The sequence below is a fragment of the Lissotriton vulgaris genome, chromosome 5 (assembly GCF_964263255.1).
Source record: "Lissotriton vulgaris chromosome 5, aLisVul1.2, whole genome shotgun sequence".
In the NCBI taxonomy this organism is placed as follows: domain Eukaryota; kingdom Metazoa; phylum Chordata; class Amphibia; order Caudata; family Salamandridae; genus Lissotriton; species Lissotriton vulgaris.
Window position 1 is genome coordinate 1,469,406,397 of NC_141693.1, and position 24,806 is coordinate 1,469,431,202.

General features: G+C 49.3%; 1 protein-coding gene across 2 annotated transcripts in view; it reads left to right on the forward strand.

Annotated features, from left to right (window-relative positions):
* The window catches only part of RAB29 (RAB29, member RAS oncogene family), a 230,229-nt gene that overhangs the window by 108,871 nt on the left and 96,552 nt on the right, over nucleotides 1–24,806 (forward strand). Inside the window, exon 1 of one of the 2 annotated variants that reach the window (XM_086923430.1) lies at nucleotides 4,127–5,020. The exons of the other annotated variant lie outside the window; for it this stretch is intronic. Coding sequence (XP_086779556.1) covers nucleotides 4,897–5,020 — 124 coding nt within the window. The 5' untranslated portion in view covers nucleotides 4,127–4,896. Of the gene's footprint in view, nucleotides 1–4,126; nucleotides 5,021–24,806 lie in introns of those variants that run through there. 2 annotated transcript variants of the gene reach the window in all.

The window sequence follows — 24,806 nt, forward strand, 5'->3', positions numbered from 1 at the left end:
TTTTCTCTTTAAAAAAGTCACATCAGCACAGAGTCCCTCCTATTTCTCATGCTCCAAACCTGTATTAGTGTAATGTGGAGTGCTCCTCGCGGCCCTCTTTATTGTGCAATCTGCAGCTGACTCTTCTAGTGCCTCTGCTGAAAGGGTTGATCCTTTCACAGGTGCCAAGATTAAATTAAAATTCTTTTGACGGTTCAGCGAAAAGAAGAAATGGCATTTCAGATGTTTCCTCTAGCACTGAAAGCTGTATGTTGGTGGTGAGCCAAAACTGCTTGATAATCAATCATTTTAAGTTGGATATTCGGCTGATTAACAATTCTCCTTAGATTTGGGATTCTAGCCTTTGGCATTACACGTTAGAAAGCTAACAGTCTTGACTAACTTAGAACCATGCCTTCCCTCCTGATCTGTTGAAGTGTCTGTTACTTCAGGATCCTTTATTGTGAGTTATCTATTGCGACTCTTCTGCAAAAAAAAGTGGTGGTGGAATATGACTTGTACACCCAAGTTTAGATTTTGTCAGCCAGACTGCAACTTATTAAAAGGGAGGCATCGTGAGTTCTCCATGGTATTAAAAAATGTGGCCACATTGTATCCAATCTCATTGAGCTGCATTTGCTGCATGTGGAAAAGAGGTTCACCTTTAAAGTCTTCTATTGTATTGATCAGATTTTCAATGATTCAAGTCCCTAGCTCACAATTGGGGTCTGGTAATGGACTATAAGAAGGGGTGCTGGTCGCCCTCAAAATTGTCAACTGTCAAGCAGCCAGTCAGGCTGTGAAAAAGAGACTCTACAAGACTTCTGCCAGTGATTAGGACTGGAGGTTACGGCCTGCCAGTCTCCCAGCTGGGTGAGGGGATATCCCCCAGGGGAAACTCAAGGATCACCTGCCCCTGGAGCCTAAAGCACCATTGCATGTCTGTTGGCTAGGGTACCCTGTGAGGAAGGTGAGCTTGCTGGAGAGAGCGAGGTCCAGTGGGGGATCCTGGTGTATGGGTCTCTGTAGCAAGCTGTGAGGAGAGGGCTACTGTGACGATTGGGCCTTAGCCCATGTGTGGTGTGTAAGTAGGTGACCCTGAATGCCAGAGGGCGGCACCATAAAGTTACCTGTGCCAATTAGGCTGGTGCCCTGTGCGGCTTAGAGAGTCAGAGAAACTGTATGCCAGAGGGGGGTGCAGTGAACAGTAGGGGCCAGTGTAAGGATAGAATGGTGGGGTGGGGAGACGACAGACAAATTAAACATATTCAAAAAATAAAAAGAACACTTACGTGCATCGCTGCATTGCCCACTTACCTTCTACAGGCTCCCCGAATGCACTGCGGTCAATCCTGACACTCCGTTCATGTTGCTGAAAGCAGTGTCAGGATTGGCCTGAGTTCCAATGATTTGCGCTCCCAGTTAGACTGGGAGCTTGTGCTTGCTCTCTCCAACCTGGCAATGCAGCTGGTGTTGGAGAGAGCTTCAGTGCACATGACGGTTTGGCTGGCCTGAGACTATCTAGCGCACTGAGCTGCAGTGCAAAACACTCCACCAGCCTGTCATCCCCCTGGCCCCGCCCCCAAGCCTCGGCTCCAGAGCAAAAATAAAATGATAATAAAGCAGGGTTTATAATCATTTTATGTTTTGACAGCTAGCAGGTGGGGGGACGCTCTTCCTCCATAGCGGAGGAGCAGATGCTGGTAGTGAGGATGATCGTGCTGCCATGCCGATTGGGCGTGGAGTAGACGTGGTGACCCTGTATGCCATAGGGTGCCACCTGAAAGGGCAAAGATAGTAGCCTAGTTGATTTGGTTGTTGAGAGAAGAGACTGCTGTGGTACCTGTGTGGTCCAGAGCTCTGATTGAGGATTGGAATAAAAAGCCATCTAATCCCCCACCCCAAAGGAAACATACTGTTGCTTCCGAGGAGCGCCAAGGACACCCAGCTGCTGCCTCTGCACAGCTATGAGTGTTACTCACCAAAGGCAGCGGCTGCATCCTCTGCGCGCGACTAAGATGCTCTTAGAGATTTAGTTTGTGCAATACCTCCTGGTGCGGATAAGACTGATGGAAGGGGGAAAGGCCCTGTGGGAATGTGTCTGCTAGATAGTGCTTCAGGACTAGAACACTTTCGACTTTTTTAAAAGAGTCAGAGTGGGAATCTTGAGACTCTGACTACTAATGGGGCCTAACCCGAATGTTGCCTATAGTTTGGGGGGAATTGTCACTACTGCCAGTGAGACAGAATTGGGACTCAGGCCCCGCCTATTAAACACTAGAGCCTTCACTTCAGGGGCCTGTGTGTATTATTTGTGCGTGCCGTATTTCACTTTGTGTTCATATATAAATTTGAGGTGTGAGCTATTAGCATAGCAAGGATCAGTGGTGCCCGACACAATAAAGAGGTGCTGCGGTGGGTGGACAAGGTTCGGGAGAGCGCATGTGGGGGTTAATAATAAAAACCCACTTACCTGGAGCTGCGGTTGCGTCCTGTATTGAGCCTCCATCTTCTCTTCCTGATCCCAGGCTCCCAGCATACACCGGGACATACTCCTTGTGCAATCCCCATGCTACTCTCATGTGGGAGCAGCACAGAGATTGGTCTGAACGGGCTGAAAAGACGCTCCGCTCAGACCAGGGAGTTTGTGGGGTTTCTCCAGCACGGCTGTTCAATGCAGTCGGACTAGAGAAACCTAAGTGTGCATATGTGTTTGGCGGGCCTGAGACGGCCGGCCAACAAATATATGCACTTGGAGAGTGCACATAGCCTTGCTCCTCCCCTCTCCCATACCTCGCCCCCACCCCTCCCCCATACCTCGCCCCCACCCCTCCATGAACGGGCTGAGAGCCGGCAAATGAAAAGTAAAACGATTTAGGTAATTGTTTTATTTTTCACCTGCTGTCTCAGAGCAAGTGGGGTGAAGCCACTCCTGCAAAGGATGCAATGGGAATTGGTGCAAGTCAGGAAAATTGGCCCCTTTGACTACAGTTGGTATACTAAAATACAGAATCAACAGGGTTCACTGGGCCCTGGTGCACTGCACCTGCTACACTAATGGTAGCCACGCCCCTTTTGTAAGCCTGTGATCAGCAACCTGTATCTAATCCTGGGCTGGATCTACTTTCATTCCAATACTGTATCCACCCCTTCCCACAGGTATTGATCTGTAAACCATCTCACCAATATACTCCTTTCCATATGCACTTCTCAATTGTCCCTTTCAGCCGGGGCTTATGGTGTGTAACATCATAAGACAGTAAAGACCCTTTAGCCCATAAGACATCAGTCAGGGACTTGTTGTTTCACTTATCTCATTATATGTATGGGCGTAGAAGACCAATCACGCCAAGTGCTACTGAAAAAGAATATGAAGCCATTAGCTGTTTGAAGGTCCTGCATTGGCATACTGGTATTGCTAAAGCATGGCACTGTGCAATACTTCATTCACGAGTTCTTAAAAAACCATGTATACACTAAGGAATGTTCCATGTAAAAGCAATTGGAAATACATTTATTCAGCAGTTTTGAGTTGAAATAAATTCTGCATTAAAATAAAAAAAAAATGCGAATAAGTCTCTGTGTGAGCACAAGTCCAACTCTGAAAATTCTGGTGCAGAAATCGCTAGGTGTAAATAAATTCTGGATTTGTGTAAGAAAGGAATTAACAGCAGCTTAGAGCTTCTGTTACATGGTTCTGTGCAGTGATGTTGTATGATCTTTGTTTATGCCCTACGGCTTTAAAACTCATTTTTTCCGTGGTCAGTGGTTTCTCAATTAAACTTAGCTCCCCCGCCCCCCATGGAAATTGCATCCGTATTTTTCATGTACATTTTATTCAGTCCTTATTGGTGGAGAGCAGATAAAATAGTTACAGAATATTTCATTGTCTTTGGCTACGACACTCGTCCCTCGACCCCCGCCCCCTACCTCCTATTTTCAGGATCATAGTTCCCTTACTTTTTTATGCACTTCAACTGCTTCAGACAGCAAAGGGTGCCATGTCTGTAAACGAGGCCAAAATAATGCACTTCTGACGAGGAGCAAGACCAGCACGTTCTAAACTCCTCCCCCGCGTCATTGCGGCCTTCCTAGTCAGCTCCGCCCTCTCTGTTCAGGTTAAATTATAGCAGCGCCCGTTGTGTTGTGGGAAATGTAGTTTGAATGGGAAGGAACAAAAGAAAGATGTCGGCTTCACTTCAGTCACCTGACCGCCCGAGGCTTCATAGATCACGAGACAGGAGTTAGAAGCCGAGATGTTTGTTTTACGAGAGAGGCTGGTTCTGCGGGTGGCAAGTGTAGAGGGGGGTGGGGTGTGACGGAGACTAATCGCTCTTGCTGCTTTGTTGCCAAGGAGCTCTGTAGCTGGTGAATGTTGGGTAGTCGAGCCAGGACGACCACCACGGGAGAACCGTACATGGGTACAAGTGTCGCCGCACTGGGCAGAGCGGGAAGTGCTTCGCGTTCCTAGTGCTGAGACAATTTAACTACAAGACCTACTTCAATTTAACAGGGAAGACTTCTCTCGGGTGCGCTGGTAGAATGTATACTGACACTCGGCGGGACACGCCGGTTGCCCCCAGTACTCGGACAAAGGAATCGCTTTATTTATAGCTAGGTACATGTAATCACCACATAATTGAGACAGGGTTGGTGACACCCCTGCTGTCTTCTGGGAGGAAAAGAGTAGCAGTGCATGTCCTTGCATGCATTTTCCCTTAAATAACTCGTGCGCTGACTTCCCATGCCAATGAGGAAGTTCCCTCAATGAGTATAAAGGGAACACGTCCTTAAGACTGAGTATTCGTGGAGGGGTTCGTGGCAGCAGATCCGAGTTGTGGTTCGATGATGTGTCTGAGGAAATAGCATTGAATAGGAGGTGGTTTTGATTCACCGAGGTATGTGACTGGATTTGTAATGGGCAGCCACGACCACTTGTTCAAAGTACTGATTGTGGGCGATGCCACCGTGGGCAAAACCTCCCTGGTACAGCGCTACTCCAACGACTCCTTCACCAAACATTACAAGTCCACCGTGGGAGGTAAGCAGACGTTATCCGATTTTATGTGTTAAATCGAGTCAGTGATTGAATTTCACAGCTAGTAAGAGCTCAATATTTGTGGTGCGCTTCCTGCACAAATGTGCATGTACCCTGCACTCAGCTGTCCTAGTCTGACGGGTAATGACTTAATTATTTTACTTATATGATTAGTTGTGTTATTGAATCTCATGCATTTACTCCAGTGGTTTGAAAAGGGATAGACTAACTGAAGTGGATTAGAAAAGAAAAGAGATGCAATTTTATTGGGAGTGGTGGATGTGTGCACGTGTTAGTCGGATGAATTGGGCAGATCAGAAGAAAACGTTTAGAAAGCATATTTGAGAGTCCATAGTAGTCTAAAACCTCTGGGAAGGGTCAGAGTGGACGGAAAGAAAGAGGTGGAGATTTTTTAACATCAAAATAAACATGTATACAGACACACTCGCCAAACTATATAGATAAACGTATACTACATCTATACAGACACCCATGTACAATAACATTTAGTCCCATCCCTGTACAAGGCATAAACCCAAATATATCCATCCATTTCTAATATGTTTATGTCTAGACATACACGTGTATGTTGCGCATAAATATATATGTTTTATTTATATATACCGTTTTAAACTGAAGCATAAACTCCTATACATACACACAGGTATATAGAAAACCTTCTCTATATGGCCAGACATCGATATTTTGTCTGTCAAAGGCCATGACAATTTATTGGCAGCAAAGCTTCTTGTGGTAACCAAAGTCCTACACAAATGACTCGTCAGGTACTGCTGTTCCACACATTCAAACTGTTTCCAATAAAGCATTATGTAGCCAGAAATCAGAAGGCAGCTGATACCCAAAGGGAAGACGATTGACCCAGATAGTCTGCTGCTGAAGAAACAAACGCCAGCACACCCCTGCCCTCTATTTATCCCTACGAGTAGATGAATGAAGCAGAAAACACACAAATCAGTTTGTTGCACGGCATAAGATGTTCCAGAATGGCCAGTCTAAATTTTCACTTATAAAACCATAATTAGCTCCAGGCTGGTTCACTGTAACAAGCTTTACCTTTGTGTCCCAGCCAAGCTGCCAGAATCAAAAGCAAAGGGCGCCCAGCAAACGTAGAATGGCCCTTATTATCCAACTACCGGGGAAAAGCTGCCACCCTTTAGGAAAAAAGCAAATCAATTAGGAGCAACAACATTTTTACACCCTCGAAAGTTTAAATACAAAGAATAAAACAAATGCACCATTGTTTAATCTGCGGTATACAATTTAAACCATGGGGCAGTATGAAAAGACGATAATGGACCAATTGTTGTTCTCAAAAGTAATAACAAATCAAAAATAATTCCGTTCAAGGCTATTACCATTTGATTATCAGATTGTCCAACTAGCTCCCCTGTGGAAAGGCAAAAGCATGGCTGGCTTGCCAAGGACTTGAGCCAGTCATAAATAACTAACCTAGTGCCTTCAGTGAAAAGGGTCCTATGTTTGCCGTCAATGACTCAAACGGTTGCACCGAGTTCAGCCCAATAGTGAAGGGACTTGCTTGAAAACAGAAGACAATAGAGAAACTTTGGGAAGAAGGTGGACAAACGGCATCGAGTCATAGAAGGAAGACCAAGCAGAATCATTGTTTAATGATGAAACTCGTAGAAAAAGCTTCCATAAAACCCACCGCCACTGAAATAAGTCTATCGAACTCATACCCTCTTAGCAGAAATGTCTTTTAGTATTAGGAAAATTACGTGCAAGATCTTAGAACCTATTCTTTCAACTTTCATCAAGGCATTAGCAAAATTCATAGAACTAACAAAATGCAACTGTTTCTCTGTCCCAAGAACATCATACAAACAGACTCATGCTAAATAACATTAACAGCACCCTAACATACCATGAGTTTAAGGAAATCACTGCATGTTGATACATTTTTCTTCAGCTGTGTCCTCTTTATACCAGACACCAATGCTATCATCCAATTTCAAAGGGCAATGCGATGGAACATCTCAAATTAAAAGCCCGGGTCTTTAATAGCACTAACCATTTGAGACCAAACTTAATGAGTGGTAGATTCAAACCACATTTACAAGTTCTGATCACATGGCAAGAGAAGGGACCACTGCACGTAATCAGAATATGCAGCTCATCATCCAGAGAAGCATAAGTACCCGAGTATTGTCCTCAAGCACTTAAAATTAAAAGATGAAGTAGATCTATTTGGACCAATTAGTTAATAAATGTGGGAGAGAAAGTAAGCAAAAAGAACTACAATTAGCAAGGAAAGATATATTTGATGAAGTGAATCAATCATTAACTACAAATTTAGCACAGTCACACATTTATATAGACTATTGCAAAAAAAGATAAGAGAAGGAGATGTTTAGGGTAAAGGCATAATTCATGTGAAGAAAAAGTACCTGCAGATGGAAGCAGTAATCGGCCTTAATGCACTGTCAAACAGGACCATCTTCTGAGGGAAAAACAGGGGGGGGAGGGGAGGGCGGGGGCTCATGAATTTTTCTGTTTTGAGGGAAAAGGTGCAGTTTTGTTCTTGGATTGCAGGTATTTATTATACTTCTGTTTAAGCCCCAAACTCCTTTCTAACTTCTGCCGATGACCCAAAGCACATTCTCGGTTGTCGAGCAAATAGCTGCTCAATTTGTTGTACATGGTTGAAAAATTGATGGTTGAGGTGTAACCTATGATTAGTTAATTATGGTGACCTGCATGAAGTTCGGAGGTATGCTCCAAATAGGTAGTGGATGCATGCTCTTAACCAATCTGATATACTAGTTGGCACATGCCAAGGTGGAGGCATGATGAAAAGGTTATTTAAATAATCCCTTGTCTTCCAGTATCTGTACATTAAACATGTTTCTAACACATTCTGGGTTAGTAACTCGTCCATGGCTGTTTTTTTTCCTTTATTGTTCTACTGCTTGTGGTTTTGCTATGCTAGCATCAACTGTACTGTACCGGAGGCCGACCCAAAACCTCCCATTTTCTGATACCATTTTGTTGTAGGTGGGTGTGACGGGGGAATATATGTGTGTGTGTATATGTGTGTGTGTGTGTGTGTGTGTGTGTGTGTGTGTGTGTGTGTGTGTGTGTGTGTATATGTGTGTGTGTGTGTGTGTATTTATATGTATATAGATATAGATGTATCACAAACAACCTCCTTGCAAGAAAAAGCAGAGACCGCATTGGGGGAGAACAGGAGCACACCTTTAATTCAATTCTGCAGGCGAATGCATTTCGGCCATCTCGGTCTTCGTCAGCGCCAAATAATTAACAGGTGGCTTTTTCAACAGCCGCTTTGTATGTGTCCCGCCCCTTGCAGGTAGAGCAAGGTTCACCTCCTCCTTAAAGTTGTAACTCACCAACAGTAGCTCACGCGTACTTCGTGAACTACCAGTCCCAGAAAGCATGTGTTTTTCAGGTAAGTGGTGCCGGAGCGGACAAAACCAAATGATTTTTCCGGCTTTGGCAGGGCACTGCGTGGTGTGAAGAGAGGCAACTGTCTGTGATGCAGCAAGAACCTGGGCGTCCTCCTGTGTCCCCACACCGCACCAACCACCAGGTCCGCAAAACATATCAGCGGGGGCTTTAAACGGCACTCCGATTTAGCCCAGCGTGGAGTCAATGACCCCCTCACCGCTCCATCTTCCTCGAGCCCGGGGTGGACCTGAGTGATCCAATCCTTTAAAGAGCAAAAAGTAGCCGAAGCAGTTTGCCAGCAAGACTCAGGCCAGCTTGTAGTGCATGGGTCTCTGAAACGCGCCACTGGCATGCGCGTGAAAATGTCACAAACAACCTCCTTGCAAGAAAGAGCAGAGACCGCGTTGGGGGAGAACAGGAGCACACCTTTCATTCAATTCTGCAGGCAAATGCATTTCGGCCATCTCTACCTTTGTCAGCGCCAAATAATTAACAGGTGGCATTTTCAACAGCCGCTTTGTATGTGTCCCCCCCCCCCCCCCCCCCTTTGCAGGTAGAGCAAGGTTCACCTCCTCCTTAAAGTTGTAACTCACCAACAGTAGCTCACGCATACTTCGTGAACTACCAGTCCCAGAAAGCATGTGTTTTTCAGGTAAGTGGTGCCGGAGCGGACAAAATCAAATGATTTTTCAGGCTTTGGCAGGGCACTGCGTGGTGTGAAGAGAGCCAACTGTCTGTGTGTAGTGGGTAAGTCCCACAGGTACAGGTGTAGATAAGTAGACACCGTAGACCAATTCAGGTACTTGTAGTTGATATTTATTAGCAAAAGTGAAGGTCAAGATTACAGCCCCATCAGGAGCAGCCCACTGGCCGCTCAGCCCATCCTTAACTGACACTCTGATGCATCCAACATTCCACACAGACTAGGATTCCAATAAGAATACACACACACAGGGCTGAGCAGCTGGATACAAGTACATATACATTACATGAGAATACTACACTGTGATGCAGCAAGAACCTGGGCTTCCTCCTGTGTCCCCACACCGCACCAACCACCAGGTCCGGAAATCATATCAGCGGGGGCTTTAAACGGCACTCCGATGTAGCCCAGCGCGGAGTCAATGACCCCCTCACCGCTCCATCTTCCTCCGAGCCCGGGGTGGACCTGAGTGATCCAATCCTTTGGAGAGCAAAAATATAGATATAGATGTATGCGCAACAAGAAATCTCTGCCAATAGTGCAGAAAAGATGGGCCACACCAGGCTGCAGTTTGTATAATATGCAGGTTTATTCAGCAAGCAAAGGACGACCCGTTTAGTTCTCAGCCGAGATCTTGGTCACATGACCTTCTGTAGAATCCACACAACATTTAAAGGTGCAGTACTTTTGCACGACGCAGCGTGCATAAACCTAAAAGAAACACTGTGAAAATTAAGTCATCTTATGTTCAGTTGACTTTGTAAATAAAATTTTATACAAAATAAGTATACACAAAAATAATTTTATAAGTATTAAACATCTAGTTGATTGCTGTGTGCTTGTACATTAGTGAATGTATAGTACAATAGCTATTGATTCCATAGTGTGTTTGGGGCTGAGATTAAGGCTTAGTAAGAGCCCACATAGTACAGCGGAGAACGTCAGGAGACAAAGGGTCTAGTACCAATATGTTGTCACCCTCAGGATATGGCTGTGATTGTGGTTGGGATCAGTTAATGGTAAAGTGATATCCTTCTTGGTTATAACCAATGTGAGGGACCCAGTTGGAAGACTTTAGTAGTCGCATGTGAAAAAGCTCAAAACAATTGAGCTAAACAAATGAGGTGTTGAAGAAACGAAAGTTTAGTGGAACTTGTTGGTTCTCATGTGCTCTTAAACTTTAAGTAAGTGACTACTCTTCATTCGCGGTGAATTCATCAATCTGTTAAACTATAAACATACAGGTCAGTCACAAGGAAATATACATGCTTCATTTATCACACACCAATTTCATAATTAGCAATAATCACATTCTTACATCAATGTACTTGGCCTTGCTCTGTATCAAAACTCTCCCACTATAGTTACAGAAAAAATGGCTAGCAAAACTCTGAATGAATCACAATCAAACAGTGACGTTTGTGCACTGTCATACCTTGTCAACTGAAAAAACATAAGGTCACTAAAGAAAACGTGAAGATGGACAACAGTGATAGTTCAATTATAATTTTCTAAAATATTTTTTAGAAAAAACGTATAAGGGAATTCAGAATAGGTTGAAGAGAAGCTTATGGGAACATTAAAGATGTACATATAATTCCTTGTCATTATATTCATGCCATGTGGTTACATACTGCCTGCCAATAAGATTAACCCCTTCGCTGCGGCGGCAATTCCGCCGCAGCGCTAGGGGGCGGGGGGGGGGGGCCGAGCGGCGCTCGCATGCTCGTGACGGAGCCGCTCCATCACGAGCCGCGGTTGCGCTGTGCTCATGACGGAGCGGTTCCGTCATGGCCCCGCCCGCTTAATAGAATGCGGCGCGAAATCAGCGCCGTGCAGGCGCGGCGGCAGGGCCATGACGGAACCGCTCCGTCATGAGCACAGCTCAGCCGATGCTCATGACGGAGCGGCTCCGTTATGAGCATACAAGGGGTTAATCTGGATTCTATTCTGCGCAAGGCCTGAATTCGATTGCCACCTCTCGGGTTTCTTGGGGCCGTGGCTAGGCCAAAGTATTTACCCATGGTCCAGTCCCCCTCATGTGCATCGCTGAAGTGTCTAGCAGTGCTGTAACTGAAGTCACGGTTGGTCACCGCTCTCCAGTGTTCCAGGATTTTTTTTTGACTGGAAAGGTGGTTAAACCAACATACCACTTGTCGCACGGACAAGTGATCACATAGACCACGACGTCAGTGCCACAAGTGATAGGCTTAGTGATCCTCCATTTCTTACTGGACCTACTCAGGGAAACTTCTTTGACATTTGCACTTGTTGCATTTGTAGAATCCTTCCCTCTGTTCCAACTATGTTTTCTTATTGATTGTGTGCAAATGCCTACTCACTAGGACGTCTTTGAGTGATGTGGTTTTCCTGTATGTCACTGCGGGCGAGTGGCCTAGCTTTGTTTTAAGGAGAGTGTCTTGTGTGAGAATGTGCCATCTTCTCTTGATAATGTTTCTGAGTTTGCTTGCTTGTGTACTGTACGTGGCGATGAATCTGACTGGTGTCTCAGTGCTTTCGGTTTTAGTGAGGGTTTTAGATGGCGCATAGAGGGTGTCATTATGGCTGATGGAATCGGCTTTCATTGCGCATTTGCGTAACATCTTGGTGGGGTAGCCTCTTTTGTTAAATCTGGTCATATATACATATATTTAGGAAATAGAAAGAAAAAAACCTGAGAAAACTCAAAGGTTACAGGGACGTTATAGTTAGGTTCAGACTTCACTCGTAGATAACCAGTGAAAGTCAGCAGTTCTAGTTACCTGAGCCAACTATAACTTGCGATCCTGCAAGGCACTGCTTCTAACATCACATATTGCATCACTCATGACATGGTCAGTGGCATCGCTGATGACCACTCAAATGCCTGGATCCGCTGATCCATTTGCGGCAAAATTGAATTATAAATAATGCTTTTAATCCTCGCCACCACTCCTAAGTGGTCAGGGTATTCCTACCATGCCCCCTTCTCTTTATTATTTACATTTGTTTACATTTGTTTGAAGCCCAGGCCCAAGATTGCTGCAACACTTTCTGGTAGAAGTATTGACAGCCAATTGGATGTCAGCACTGGGAATGTGGATCCACAAGTCTACTGCAAGGATTCACGCCCCTAGATATATCTATATTTATTGTCCTTTAATATCTTAAAAATTACTGAACGGATTTACAATGAATCACAAAAAGCATACTTTCTGGACCAATTTCCAGCATTTTGCTAAATGTGGTGTAATTCAAATTAGCGATTTGGGCTGAAGTAGTGTTCAAAATCACTATGGGAAAATGCATGGGGAAAACCCGTTGACGGCCCCCCATCGCCCCCCTATTTTTCTCGGCCCTTGCTTAACGGATCACCCTGAAACTTTCAACAATCCAGCTGAACCGACTAAAGAACCATTTTGAAAATTTAGTGAAGACTCGCTAAGCAGTGCTAAAGTTATTGTCAAAACAAAAAATGCTCTTCCTATGGAAACTAGTTCTTAACTATAAATACACACACACATACACAGCTCTGTAATTTCATAAAAATCCTTTTTATATTTTCTCCAGAAAGTGCAACAGTGAGGCCAATTATTTTTGGCTGTCGCCTTCAAAAGGGTCATAGTGTTACATTGTGTAGAGTGTGCTATTTAAAGGGAAATATCTTTTACCCCCATTACCATACTTTGAGTTTGGAAACAAACTAGACTGCTGGACGTGAAAAACTAGACTGCTTACATTCCTTTCTAGTTTCCCATTATTATATCACGTTTTAGCCACCATTTTCTTTCTGTCTTGTCACAAGGCAAACTTCAAAATAATAAGAACCCTGCATAGTGCAATTTACATATGTAAGGCTGGAGCGGCTATAAAATGGAAATACATGTGATATTACATAAACACGTTAAACTGAATTTAAAATGTCTGTTATTATTCTGTAGGTAAAGTACTGTAAGGATGACCTCTCAAAGCCTCATATAGCCATAGTATTCCATTTAGAGACTGACAATATTTATAATGCACAGTGATAATGGGTTACATTCGGAGTATCCATATGAAGTCTTCGTTTGGTCTAGTATTCACTCTAAAACCACATTAATAGCTTGAGTACAGGATCTGTACAGTTGTCTAAAGCTTTGATAACATGTCTTTCCATATTGTGTAGTACGGTAATCTCTCTCTCTCTTTGTTGTATACTAATGCATTCACTGTCGGATGAGTCTGTTATCTTTTATAAGTTCTATAACTACTAGTTCTGTACTGCTATATAAGTTGCATAAGTAGTTCATTAGGATTTCTGAAGCGCTAGTGCAGACCCTGTTGCTTACAACCGTGTTTAGAGTCTTTTCAAAGTGCAATGCAAGTAGTTTCACTGTTATTGTGCAGGAGATGCAAGTACTCAAAGTTAAACTAAAGTGCAAATGTTGTAGATGTAAAGTACTCTAAACAGTTATATCTATTTGTCAATTATTAGAACTACTAAATAATCGGGTTAACAATTCGTATTCCAGTTTTATTCAAGTGCAAATGAAAGTATCATTGTGTAAATAAGTAGTACTCCAGATTCTTTTAAAGTGCAAATTCTATGATGGTGAAGTACATGTGTAGTATTACTCTGCAGTTAATTCCACAAACCATATTCAATTACAAACATCCTCAACCCTGTTCATCTGATGTTGTCTCGGTCATTGTGTAAAACATGTAAGTTGTTATACAGTGAAGATGCGTCACATAGTTGACTCAATTCGAGGTTCCCTCTAATCTGACATAACCTTTTTGTTAAATGTAAAATCCTAATATTACGTTATGAAGTGCACATGCAAATATTTTTAACCCATGTATCAAACATCTTCGTTGTCATTATGAAAGCCATGCACATTGTTATAAAGTGCAGGTTACATTAATGTACAGTACACGTTTTGAGATCACATTCTATCCCTTTCAGGAATTGCTTTCATTGTTCAAGAATTCCTTGCTGGAAGCACACTTATAAATGAAAATGAAACTCAGTGTTCAAATTCAGACCCCAAGGATGGTCTGTTCCCACCAGAATTAGCCATCTGGACTCCGCTCTCTGCCATTTCTCAACTGCCACCTCGGTTTTTAGGTCGAGCTGGTGTAGCAATGTGAAGCATTGCGTCCAGCGAAGTATCTATTGTTGGCCACTTTCTGGGAATCTGAGACAGGGGATGTGCACGCGCAAGCCCTCGGCGATTTCACTTCGTGGGCGCGCACGCTCAGCCCGGCGCCGTGCACATCTCCGGTCTCACATTCACAATAAGTCAACCTCTCTCAATCGCGTGCACACACAGCCACACTCACGCATGCGCACGCAGGCACACACACACATGCAGGCACACACTGCATACACACAGGCACACACACACGCAGCCATCCCCCACTCACCTGGCTCTTTTGTCGACACTCCCCTTGTATCTCCGCCGCATCACCTGGCACAGCGCTGTAACCATCGTTCCTGGATTGCATAATTCAAACGGCACCCAACAGCCGTGCGCCGGGACTGAGTGGAAGCGGACGCCGCGTCCCCGGTGCACCCCTTGCCTGTATCAGCCGCCTCTGCTGACCCGGAGACGCTCCAGCCGGCTCCCCGCCCCCAGTACCCGGATGTGGGAGGTAGCCATGGGTACGTCATTGTTTGAAGACGGGGACGCATTGTAATGGGGTGAACTGAATGGGGGCAAATCCAGGTAATATATGGGTTTTACTTGTTTTTATTGCCATCTCTTCTGGTCCCTGTCAAGCGAAAGACTGACCCGCCTTTGTCCCAGGAGCGTCCCAGCCACGGAAAGCTTAAAGAGCTTTTAAGCACGTTTTTGCGACGTGGCCCCTCCTCACCACCACTGAGGGTAAACAGGAAGTGTAGGAATGCTGGGGGACGTAGTCCCGCCACAGCAGAAGTCAAGTTTATGCCCGGGGAGCTTTAAACACTTTTAATCACGTTGTTTCGGCATGCCCCCTCCTATCAGCCACCGAGGGCAAACCGGAAGTGCAGGAATGATCGTGGGCGGAGATTGACCGCAGACTAAGACATATGTTGGACCCGGCCTCGTGGCGTGGCCCTCGCTGACCCCCATAAACCCAGAACGACTGACAGAACTGATTTCCGTCCACCCAGGACTATACACGAGACTCCTACATCGGACCTGAAACGACCTCCAGACCGCGTGCCTGCACCCATGCACGTGACCATCAGACTCCATGTTTGGCCACCCCGGCCAGTCGGCGGCCTTCTTCCCTTTCGGCAGCCTCTGGCCGCTCCCGGCTGCAGCTGGGCGTGCGCGTCCGGCGCGCCCCGACCTGCCCAGGGGGTGAACGACTCACCAAGTACCCGAAACCAAGGCTTCCATCACACCTCCGGCCCCCTCCAGAGGAATTGGTTGTTCTCACACCTCCGAACCATCCCTGGGGGCTGGTTTCGATCGCACCTTTTGGCTTCCTAGCGAGCTGGCTCCAGGCCTTGATGAGCGTCTGGGATTCCCTGGACGCATGGTCCAAAAGCATCAAAGACACAGCCGCCCAGACAATCAGGCGCCTGGCCCTCGGACCTCCGGCCTCCTGCCTCTGAGGGTCCGGACATCAAAGAGCTCCTGGACTATAAGACAGCCTGCCTTCCATCTAGCCAGCAGTTGTATCTTGGACAAGAAAGCCCTGCTGATCTGATCGCGGCTGACCTTGAGGAGAACAGACTCTGACCCACCGAGCCCTGCTGACGTCGTCGCGGCTCATCCTCGAATCTACGGAACGGAACCATTGGAGCCCTGCTGACGCTGTCGCGGCTCCCTCTCGAAGAGACAGACCTGAACCATCGGAGCCCTGCTGACCTCGTCGCGGCCCACTCTTGAGAACGAGAGACCTTTGCTACCATCCAGAGCCCTGCGGACGCTGTCGCGGCTCTACCTGCCTACGAGTACGACGGAGTAGTCCTGACCAAGCCCTGCTGACCTCGTCGCGGCTTGAAGAACTCTGGTCCGGCTGGACCATCGGCGCTACCCTCACGACCATCTTGAACAAGAAGTGAGTAGGACAGCAAGTCCCATCGCCAGCCCCCGTACCCCCCAGTTCGTGGATTGAGAACTGTGCGCAGGGTGCGTGGCGTGACAACTGGCCCTCTAAGACTGTCCTTCTTCCCCGTTCCCTTGTTACGAGACTTTCGCGATCCCTCGATTGCTGTGTATTGCTCCTTATTTTTATGCTGATAAAGTTCATACTTGATAAAGGTTCACAGTGTGGTGTCCGTTCGTAAGTGTGGTGTGTCGACAGTGGGTACGATCAGTCCTCCCCGGCGGGGACTCCCCCTCGATAAGACTCGGCAGTAATTGTGGGAGAGGAGGTCTCGGGTGGTTAGGAGAGTCATCTTGACCCCTGGGGTCACCGCCTTCCAACATTGGTGGCAGCGACGCGATACGAACCTACGTCTGAAGATCGTACCACTGACACACTACCTGAACCCACACGCAGCAAACGCACGAGAAAGAAAGAGCAATAATGACGTCCACAGAATCTGGTGTGAAGACTACATTCGATAAAGACCTCTTGGAAGACCACACCCATAGAGAGCTAAAGCAGTTCTGCAGAGAAATGAGTACTAAGGAAGATTTCCAGAAAGCGCGAAACGCTTGGGTAGAGTCCGGAGCACCTCTCCCCGCGACCGAAGACGAGGGAGGGAGGCCACAGACCGAACCCGGTACACCGGCCGGTGAGAGAATCCAGCAGCCAACCCGGAGCCCAGCAACCCGAAGAGATCGGTCATCGGAAGAGATGGCCGACCGAGAACGTGACCAAAGCCATGAACTCGAACTGGCGCGCCTCAAATTGGAGGGCGAACTCAAACTTGCAGAGAAGAAGTTGGCAGTTGAGCTGTTGCGGCTCCAGGGAGAGCTAGAGGAGAAGAGGCTCCAGAGGGAGCATGAAGGCCGGAAACTCCAGCTAGAGCACGAGCACAGCCTCAAAGAACTAGAGTTGAAAGCCAGAGCAGAAGCAACCGGATCACCGGGACTCGGAGAGCAGGTGGTCCCCAAAGAAACGAAGGTTGACATCCCCAAAGACGTCGTGAAGGAGTTTTACAAAGGGGACGACATCCAGCAGTGGTTCAAGGCCTACGAGGTTGCCATGTCCGCCCACCGGGTCCCCGAGAAGGACTGGGGGGCCCGCCTGTGGAGCCGCTTCCTCAGCGAGGGAAGAGACAACCTGCTGGACCTACCGACCGCCCACATGAACGCCTACCCCCACATGAAAGACGCTTTCTTATTCCGCTACGGCCTAGCGCCAGAAATGTATCGCCAGCGGTTTAGGGAGTGCAAGAAGATTCCTGGCACCACATGGGTGGACTATGTGAACTACTACACCCGGGCCCTAGATGGGTGGATCAAGGGCAGCAATGTGACGACCTTCTAGTCGACCTAGTCACTTACGAGCACCTGTCCGCCAATTGCTTTGTGGAACTAAGACAGCATCTCCTGGACAGCAAGCTCGCCAATCGCGGAAACTGGCTGTTGAAGCCGATCGCTGGGTGGCCACCCGAGTCCAGAAGGGGCCCGGGGGAGACCCCCCACGGAACGACCAAGGATCTTCCCGCCAGCGGGGTGGGGGAGGTCGAGGCAGATAGCAAGTAACCCAGTCAGGGCCCCAGCGTAGTCCTCCCAGAAACCAGGCCCCACGCTCTCCTCCTGCGACGAGAGCCGTCCCGGGGCAGGACCCCCGGGGCTCCACCCCAGCTCCACATGCTACAAGTGTCAGCAACCCGGGCACTATGCCGGTGATCCCCGATGTCCCATGACTCAGAAATCCACTCCCACTGGCCCCTCCACCAGACAGATATTCTCAGTGGGCCTAGAAGAGGAAGAAATAGAAGAACAGGGGGAGTGGGAGCCCACAGCCATGGTCTTAGCCTCCCTGGGGAATAGCGAGATGATCCCAGGAGATTACCTGCCCGACAACACAGAAAAGTATCGCCAGACAGTTAAGGTTAACGGGCGCAGCATAGGAGCCCTTAGGGACACAGGAGCCAGCATCACGTCTGTTAGATACACGCTAGTCCGTGATCATCCCCCACACCTCCTGTAGAGTGATAGCAGCTGACAACTCCGTCCGCACCTGCTGGATAGCACAGGTCCCGTTTGAGTGGGAGGGAGTTTCGGGCGATCTACGGTTAGCGGTCCGCACGGATATGCCTGTAGACTGCCTCCTGGGGAATGACCTAGAGAGTTCCAAGTGGAAAGAGGTAGAAAGAAGGACCCATTTAGAGATGTTGGGTCTGCCCCAATGGGCCTGTGTGAGCACCCGAGCCATGACCGCCAGAATGTCCAACCCCGGGAACGAAGAGTCAGAGTTCCCCAGTGCAGCCCCTGATGTCCCCGAGGGAAGCGAGCACCCCACGGTCCTCGACCAGCCCTCCACCGAAAGAAGCGAATCCGACGAAGGTCCCCTCTGACCCACCGTCGAGCCAGTCCCCACCCTAGCAGATATCCCCGAGTTGACCCAGTGGCGCCAAGAAGGGGGACCGTCCCGAGAGGAGTTCCGCCAAGAGCAGACCTCCTGCCCTGCCCTGCCCTTGAGGGGCTCCGGCGACAGGCCGCAGCCCAGGCCGCCGGAGACCAGTCCGGCTCCCATTATCTTTACTGGGAAAACGGCCTACTGTACAGTGAACAGAAGACCGCCGAACTAGGGTCAGCCCGCGTGCTGGTGGTACCCCTACGTTTCCGCGGCCTCCTCCTCAACCTGGCCCACGATGTGCCCCTGGCGGGACATCTGGGCCAAGATAAAACATTCCAGCGGTTAGTGACCCATTTCTACTGGCCCCACATGCGGGCCGATGTGGAACACCACTGTAAGTCCTGCCCCACGTGTCAGGCTAGTGGCAAAAGGGGAGGCAAGCGCAAGGCTCCCCTCCAGCCCTTTCCAGTTGTCAGTACCACCTTTGAGAGGGTGGGGATCGACATCGTCGGACCTCTGGACCCCTGGACCTCCTCACTGGTTCATTTTGGTTCTGGTCGATCACGCCACCCGATACCCCGAAGCCATCCCCCTCCGGACCGTGACGGCCCCGGTCGTGGGCCGGGCCCTCATGGGGATCTTCTCCCGGGTGGGATTCCCGCAGGAAGTGGTGAGCGACCGAGGCACAAACTTTATTTCCCGGTACATGAAGTCCCTTTGGCAACAGTGTGGGGTGTCATACAGGTTCACCACCCATACCATCCCCAGGGTAACGGCCTGGTTGAGCGGTTCAACCGCACTCTGAAAGGGATGATCATGGGTCTCGAGGAGCCCTTGCGACGCAAGTGGGACGTCCTCCTGCCCTGCCTCCTGTTCGCACACCGAGAGGTTCCCCAGAAATCCTTGGGGTTCAGCCCATTCGAGCTGCTCTATGGGCACCCCGTCCGGGGTCCCCTCAGCCTGGTCTAGGAAGGCTGGGAGACAGCCCCCCCCGAGCACACCCCCCGATATGTTCTCCTACGTCCTGGCCCTCCGGAACTAGACGCTGAAGTTTCGCGAGCTGGCCGAGGCCAGCCAAGAGGAGATGAAACGCTGGTACGACCAGAATGCCACTCTGGTCGAGTTTCAACCAGGCCAACAGGTTTGGGTCATGTCCCCAGTGGAACCTTGTGCCCTACAGGACAAGTGGACTGGACCCTTTAAGGTGATAGAGCGCAAGAGCCAGGTCACCTACCTCGTTGATACGAAATCAGCCAGGAACGCCCTGAAAGTCTTACACGTGAACCGGCTCAAACCCCACTTTGTGCGTTCTGAGTTGGGATTACTCCTTGCCACCGACGACGGAGAGGAAGAGGAAACGGACCCTCTGCCAGATCTCCTATGTGCAAAGGATCAAGATGGCTCCGTAGAGGGAGCGAGCCTCTCCTCCTCCCTCACCCCCTTGCAGCGTGAAGAATGTCGCCACTTGTTGGGACAATTCTCAGACCTCGTCTCCCTCACCCCCGGCGTCACCAGTTGGTGCGTCCACAACGTGGACACCAGGGACAGCCCTCCCGTACGACACAGAGCCTACCGAGTCCCTGACCGAGCTCGAGCCTGCATCAAGGCCGAAGTCGACAAAATGTTGGACCTAGGAGTGGTAGAAGCCTCTGACAGCCCATGGGCTAGCCCCGTGGTCCTGGTTCCGAAGGCATCCGCCCCCGGCACCGTTCCTGAGCTTAGGTTCTGTGTGGACTACCGCGGACTCAACGCAGTCACCCGAACCGATGCACACCCCATCCCTGAGCCGACGAACTCATTGACCGCTTAGGGTCGGCTCAGTACCTCAGTACCTTCGATCTCACCAGTGGCTACTGGCAGATCGGCCTCACGGAGAGGGCCCAAGAAAGGTCTGCTTTCTCCACTCCAGATGGCCACTTCCACTTCAGAGTGATGCCCTTCGGCATGAAAAACGCCCCCGCCACCTTCCAGCGACTGGTCAATCAGGTCCTGGCCGGGTTGGAAAGTTTCAGCTCAGCGTATCTCGACGACATTGCGGTGTTTAGTGCCCACTGGCCCGAGCACCTGCACCACCTCTGGGAGGTGTTGGATGCCCTGCGCCGGGCTCACCATTAAAGCTAGCAAGTGCCAAATATGACAAAGCTCCGTAGTGTACCTCGGGCACCAGGTCGGGAGCGGCCTCGTAGCCCCCCTCCAACCCAAGATAGACGCTATCAATGCCTGGGAGACCCCCACGACCCAGACCGAGGTGCGGGCCTTCCTAGGACTCACAGGGTACTACTGTAGATTCATCAAGGGTTACGGGAGTATTGTAGGCCCCCCTCACAGAGTTGACAGCCAAGGCCAACCCCAAGAAGGTTAGTTGGACCCCCGCCTGCCAGAAGGCATTCGAGGAATTGAAACAGGCCATGTGCACCACTCCAGTGCTACAGGCCCCGGACTACTCCAGAGAGTTCGTGGTCCAGACCGACGCCTCCGAACATGGCATCGGAGCTGTGCTCTCCCAGGTGGCGACCAGGGGATTGATCATCCAGTAGCCTTTATCAGCCGGAGGCTACTACCCCGGGAGCAGAGATGGAGCACCATCGAGCGAGAGGCCTTCGCAGTAGTCTGGGCCTTGAAGAAGCTGAGGCCCTAACTATTTGGTACCCACTTCCTGGTCCAGACCGATCACCGTCCTCTCCGGTGGCTCATGCAGATGAGAGGAGAGAACCCTAAACTGCTACGCTGGTCCATCTCCCTCCAAGGGATGGATTTCACTGTGGAACACAGGCCTGGTGCCGACCACGCCAACGCCGACGGCCTGTCCCGCTTCTTCCGCCTCAGCGAAGAGAACCCCCAAGAGGATGGGTAGTTCTCCTCGTCTTTCAGCTGTAGGGGACACATGTTGGACCCGGCCTCGTGGCGTGGCCCTCGCTGACCCCCATAAACCCAGAACGACGGACAGAACTGATTTCCGTCCACCCAGGACTATACACAAGACTCCTACATCGGACCTGAAACGACCTCCAGACCGCGTGCCTGCACCCATGCACGTGACCATCAGACTCCATGTTTGGCCACCCTGGCCAGCCGGCCGCCTTCTTCCCTTTCGGCAGCCTCTGGCCGCTCCCGGCTGCAGCTGGGCGTGCGCGTCCGGCACGCCCCGCCTCACCCAGGGGGTGAACGACTCACCAAGTACCCGAAACCAAGGCTTCCATCACACCTCCGGCCCCCTCCAGAGGAACTGGTTGTCCTCATACCTCCGAACCATCCCTGGGGGCTGGTTTCGATCGCACCTTTTGGCTTCCTAGCGAGCTGGCTCCAGGCCTTGATGAGCGTCTGGGATTCCCTGGACGCATGGTCCAAAAGCATCAAAGACACAGCCGCCCAGACAATCAGGCTCCTGGCCCTCGGACCTCCGGCCTCCTGCCTCTGAGGGTCTGGACATCAAAGAGCTCCTGGACTATAAGACCGCCTGCCTTCCATCTAGCCGGCAGTTGTATCTTGGACAAGAAAGCCCTGCTGATCTGATCGCGGCTGACCTTGAGAAGAACAGACACTGACCCACCGAGCCCTGCTGACGTCGTCGCGGCTCATCCTCTAATCTACGGAACGGAACCATCGGAGCCCTGCTGACACTGTCGCGGCTCACTCGAAGAGTAAGACCTGAACCATCGAAGCCCTGCTGATGCTGTCGCGGCTCCCTCTCGAAGAGACAGACTTGAACCATCGGAGCCCTGCTGACCTCGTCGCGGCCCACTCTTGAGAGCGAGAGACATTTGCTACCATCCAGAGCCCTGCGGACGCTGTCGCGGCTCTACCTGCCTACGAGTACGACGGAGTACTCCTGACCAAGCCCTGCCGACCTTGTCGCGGCTTGAAGAACTCTCTGGTCCGGCTGGACCATCGGCGCTACCCTCACGACCATCTTGGACAAGAAGTGAGTAGGACAGCAAGTCCCATCGCCAGCCCCGTACCCCCCAGTTCGAGGATTGAGAACTGTGCGCAAGGTGCGTGGCGTGCCAACTGGCCCTCTAAGACTGTCCCGCTTCCCCGTTCCCTTGATACGAGACTTTTGCGATTCCCTCGATTGCTGTGTATTGCTCCTTATTTTTATGCTGATAAAGTTCATACTCGATAAAGATTCACGGTGTGGTGTCCGTTCGTAAGTGTGGTGTGTCGACAGTGGGTACGATCAGTCCTCCCCGGCGAGGACTCCCCCTCGATAAGACTCGGCAGTAATTGTGGGAGAGGAGGTCTCGGGTGGTTAGGAGAGTCATCTTGACCCCTGGGGTCACCGCCTTCCAACAACATGTTTATGTCCAATAATTAGTCACCACATGTGGACTCACTTCGTCGGCCAGAGTGGTTTGTTCACGGTCCCTGAGAGCACCTGGACACCTAACTACTACTGACTGTGCAGCTGAGCCGGCCTGAGCGAACTTGATGCTCAGCGGGCGGCCAGCCACCAGAGAGGCGAATACAGCCTTGGAAATGCAGCTGCTCTCGAGCTAGCTGCCTGGGCCCGTCGCTGCTATTGAATCATTTCATCAAGTAGGTGTGTGCCTAGTCCTGGAATCAGCGAGGGGCATTCACTAAGTTGTGGGTAATAAAGTTCAAAGTATGTGCTAGGCTTGCCGGTTTTCTCCTCCAAAGGTTCCACGCAAACGCATACACGAAGTCACACACCCCACCCTCATTCACAGACTTCCAGCACATAGCGCTGCAAGTCACAGACAACTAGTATCACACATGGCACAACACCTTTCTCAGGCCAGCGGGCTAAAATAATCATGCTGCACTGTGCAGCTTTTGAAAATTCGGATCACGTTGCAAGTCCACTACGATACAAATGGGCATAACAAAGTTGATTTACATTGAGTGTACTGACTGTTTTGCACCGATATGTGCTCTGACAAAAAAAAATATGACGTCATGCACCGGTACCTGTTTATCATGGGGCTTGTTTCACTATCTGCCCTGTGTAAGGGGCTGTTCAGTATCAAATGTTTTCTGCTACTGTTCAAGCTCTGTGTTCTGCTTATTATTCTCTATGAAAGGGAAGCATGCACTCTTTCACTGTGTGTGTGTTTGTGTCTCTTTGTCTGTCGGTGTGTGTGCCTCTGTGTGTCTGTCGGTCGTCGTGTATCTCTGTCTGTTCTTAATGTTGACGAATCTTTTGATGCTGCTGGCAATGCACATGCAGTTTCTGTGCTCCTCATAGTGCTGTGTGCGTAGCACCCAATGTAACTCATGCTGCTGTCTCTCACTCACTGGGCAGTCTCTGCATCACTGACTCGCAGTCTCTCGACCACTCATCGTGCAGTCTCTGTGTAGTTGACAGTAGCCTGTGTGTCAGTTTTAGTGCAGTCTCTGTATTGTCTCTGTTACACTCACTCTCCTGCCCTATCTCTGTGTCAGTATTTGTGCTATCCTAGTGTCACTCAAGAATCCGCATCTGCAACCCTACTGTGCGGACCCTGTAGCACTCACAGTCCAGTCTGTATACCACTCATGCTGCTGTCTCTGGGTGTCTCACTCTACAGTTTCCAAATAACTCCCAATACAGCCTCTGTGGCTCAGTCCCTTTATCCCTCACAGTGTGGTTTCTGCATCACTCACAACTCACTCCCTTTGCCACTCATGCTGCTGTCTCTGTGTTCCTCACTCTACAGTTCCCCTGTGAAATCTCTGCGTCACTCATGGTAAGTCTCGGTACCACAGGGGGGACAGTCCTCTTGTTCTTTTCGTTGTCGCTTTACAACTCATTGTGCAGTCTCTGCAACGTTCCCTGTGCTCTCTCTTATTCGCGCGTTGAGCAGTTTCGGTATCACTCACTGCGTGAGCAGGTCCACATTACATTTGCTTGAGTGGCTATGCCACAGGAGGCGTCTGCATTGCTTTTGTTCACTTTTCACGTCCTCATTCATTTGCTAAATATAAGGGGACAACATTTGCATAAAATAGAAAGTGAATTGTGGATGTAGGCCTACGGCTTTATCACATGGCCTAAGTATGGAAATCTACAAAGATGTTGTGTCTACGCCTACTGTGCACCTACTTAGCCCCCACCACACCGTGCCCAGCAACTTAAAAAAAAAAAAACAACCATCAAAGCAGTGTTAGCAACACGCCTAACAGAATAAACAACTAAGTGTTTATTTAGAATATAATATGGCATTCCTACCTTTCAACATCACTTAGAAGGTGGAGGTTAAATCTTGT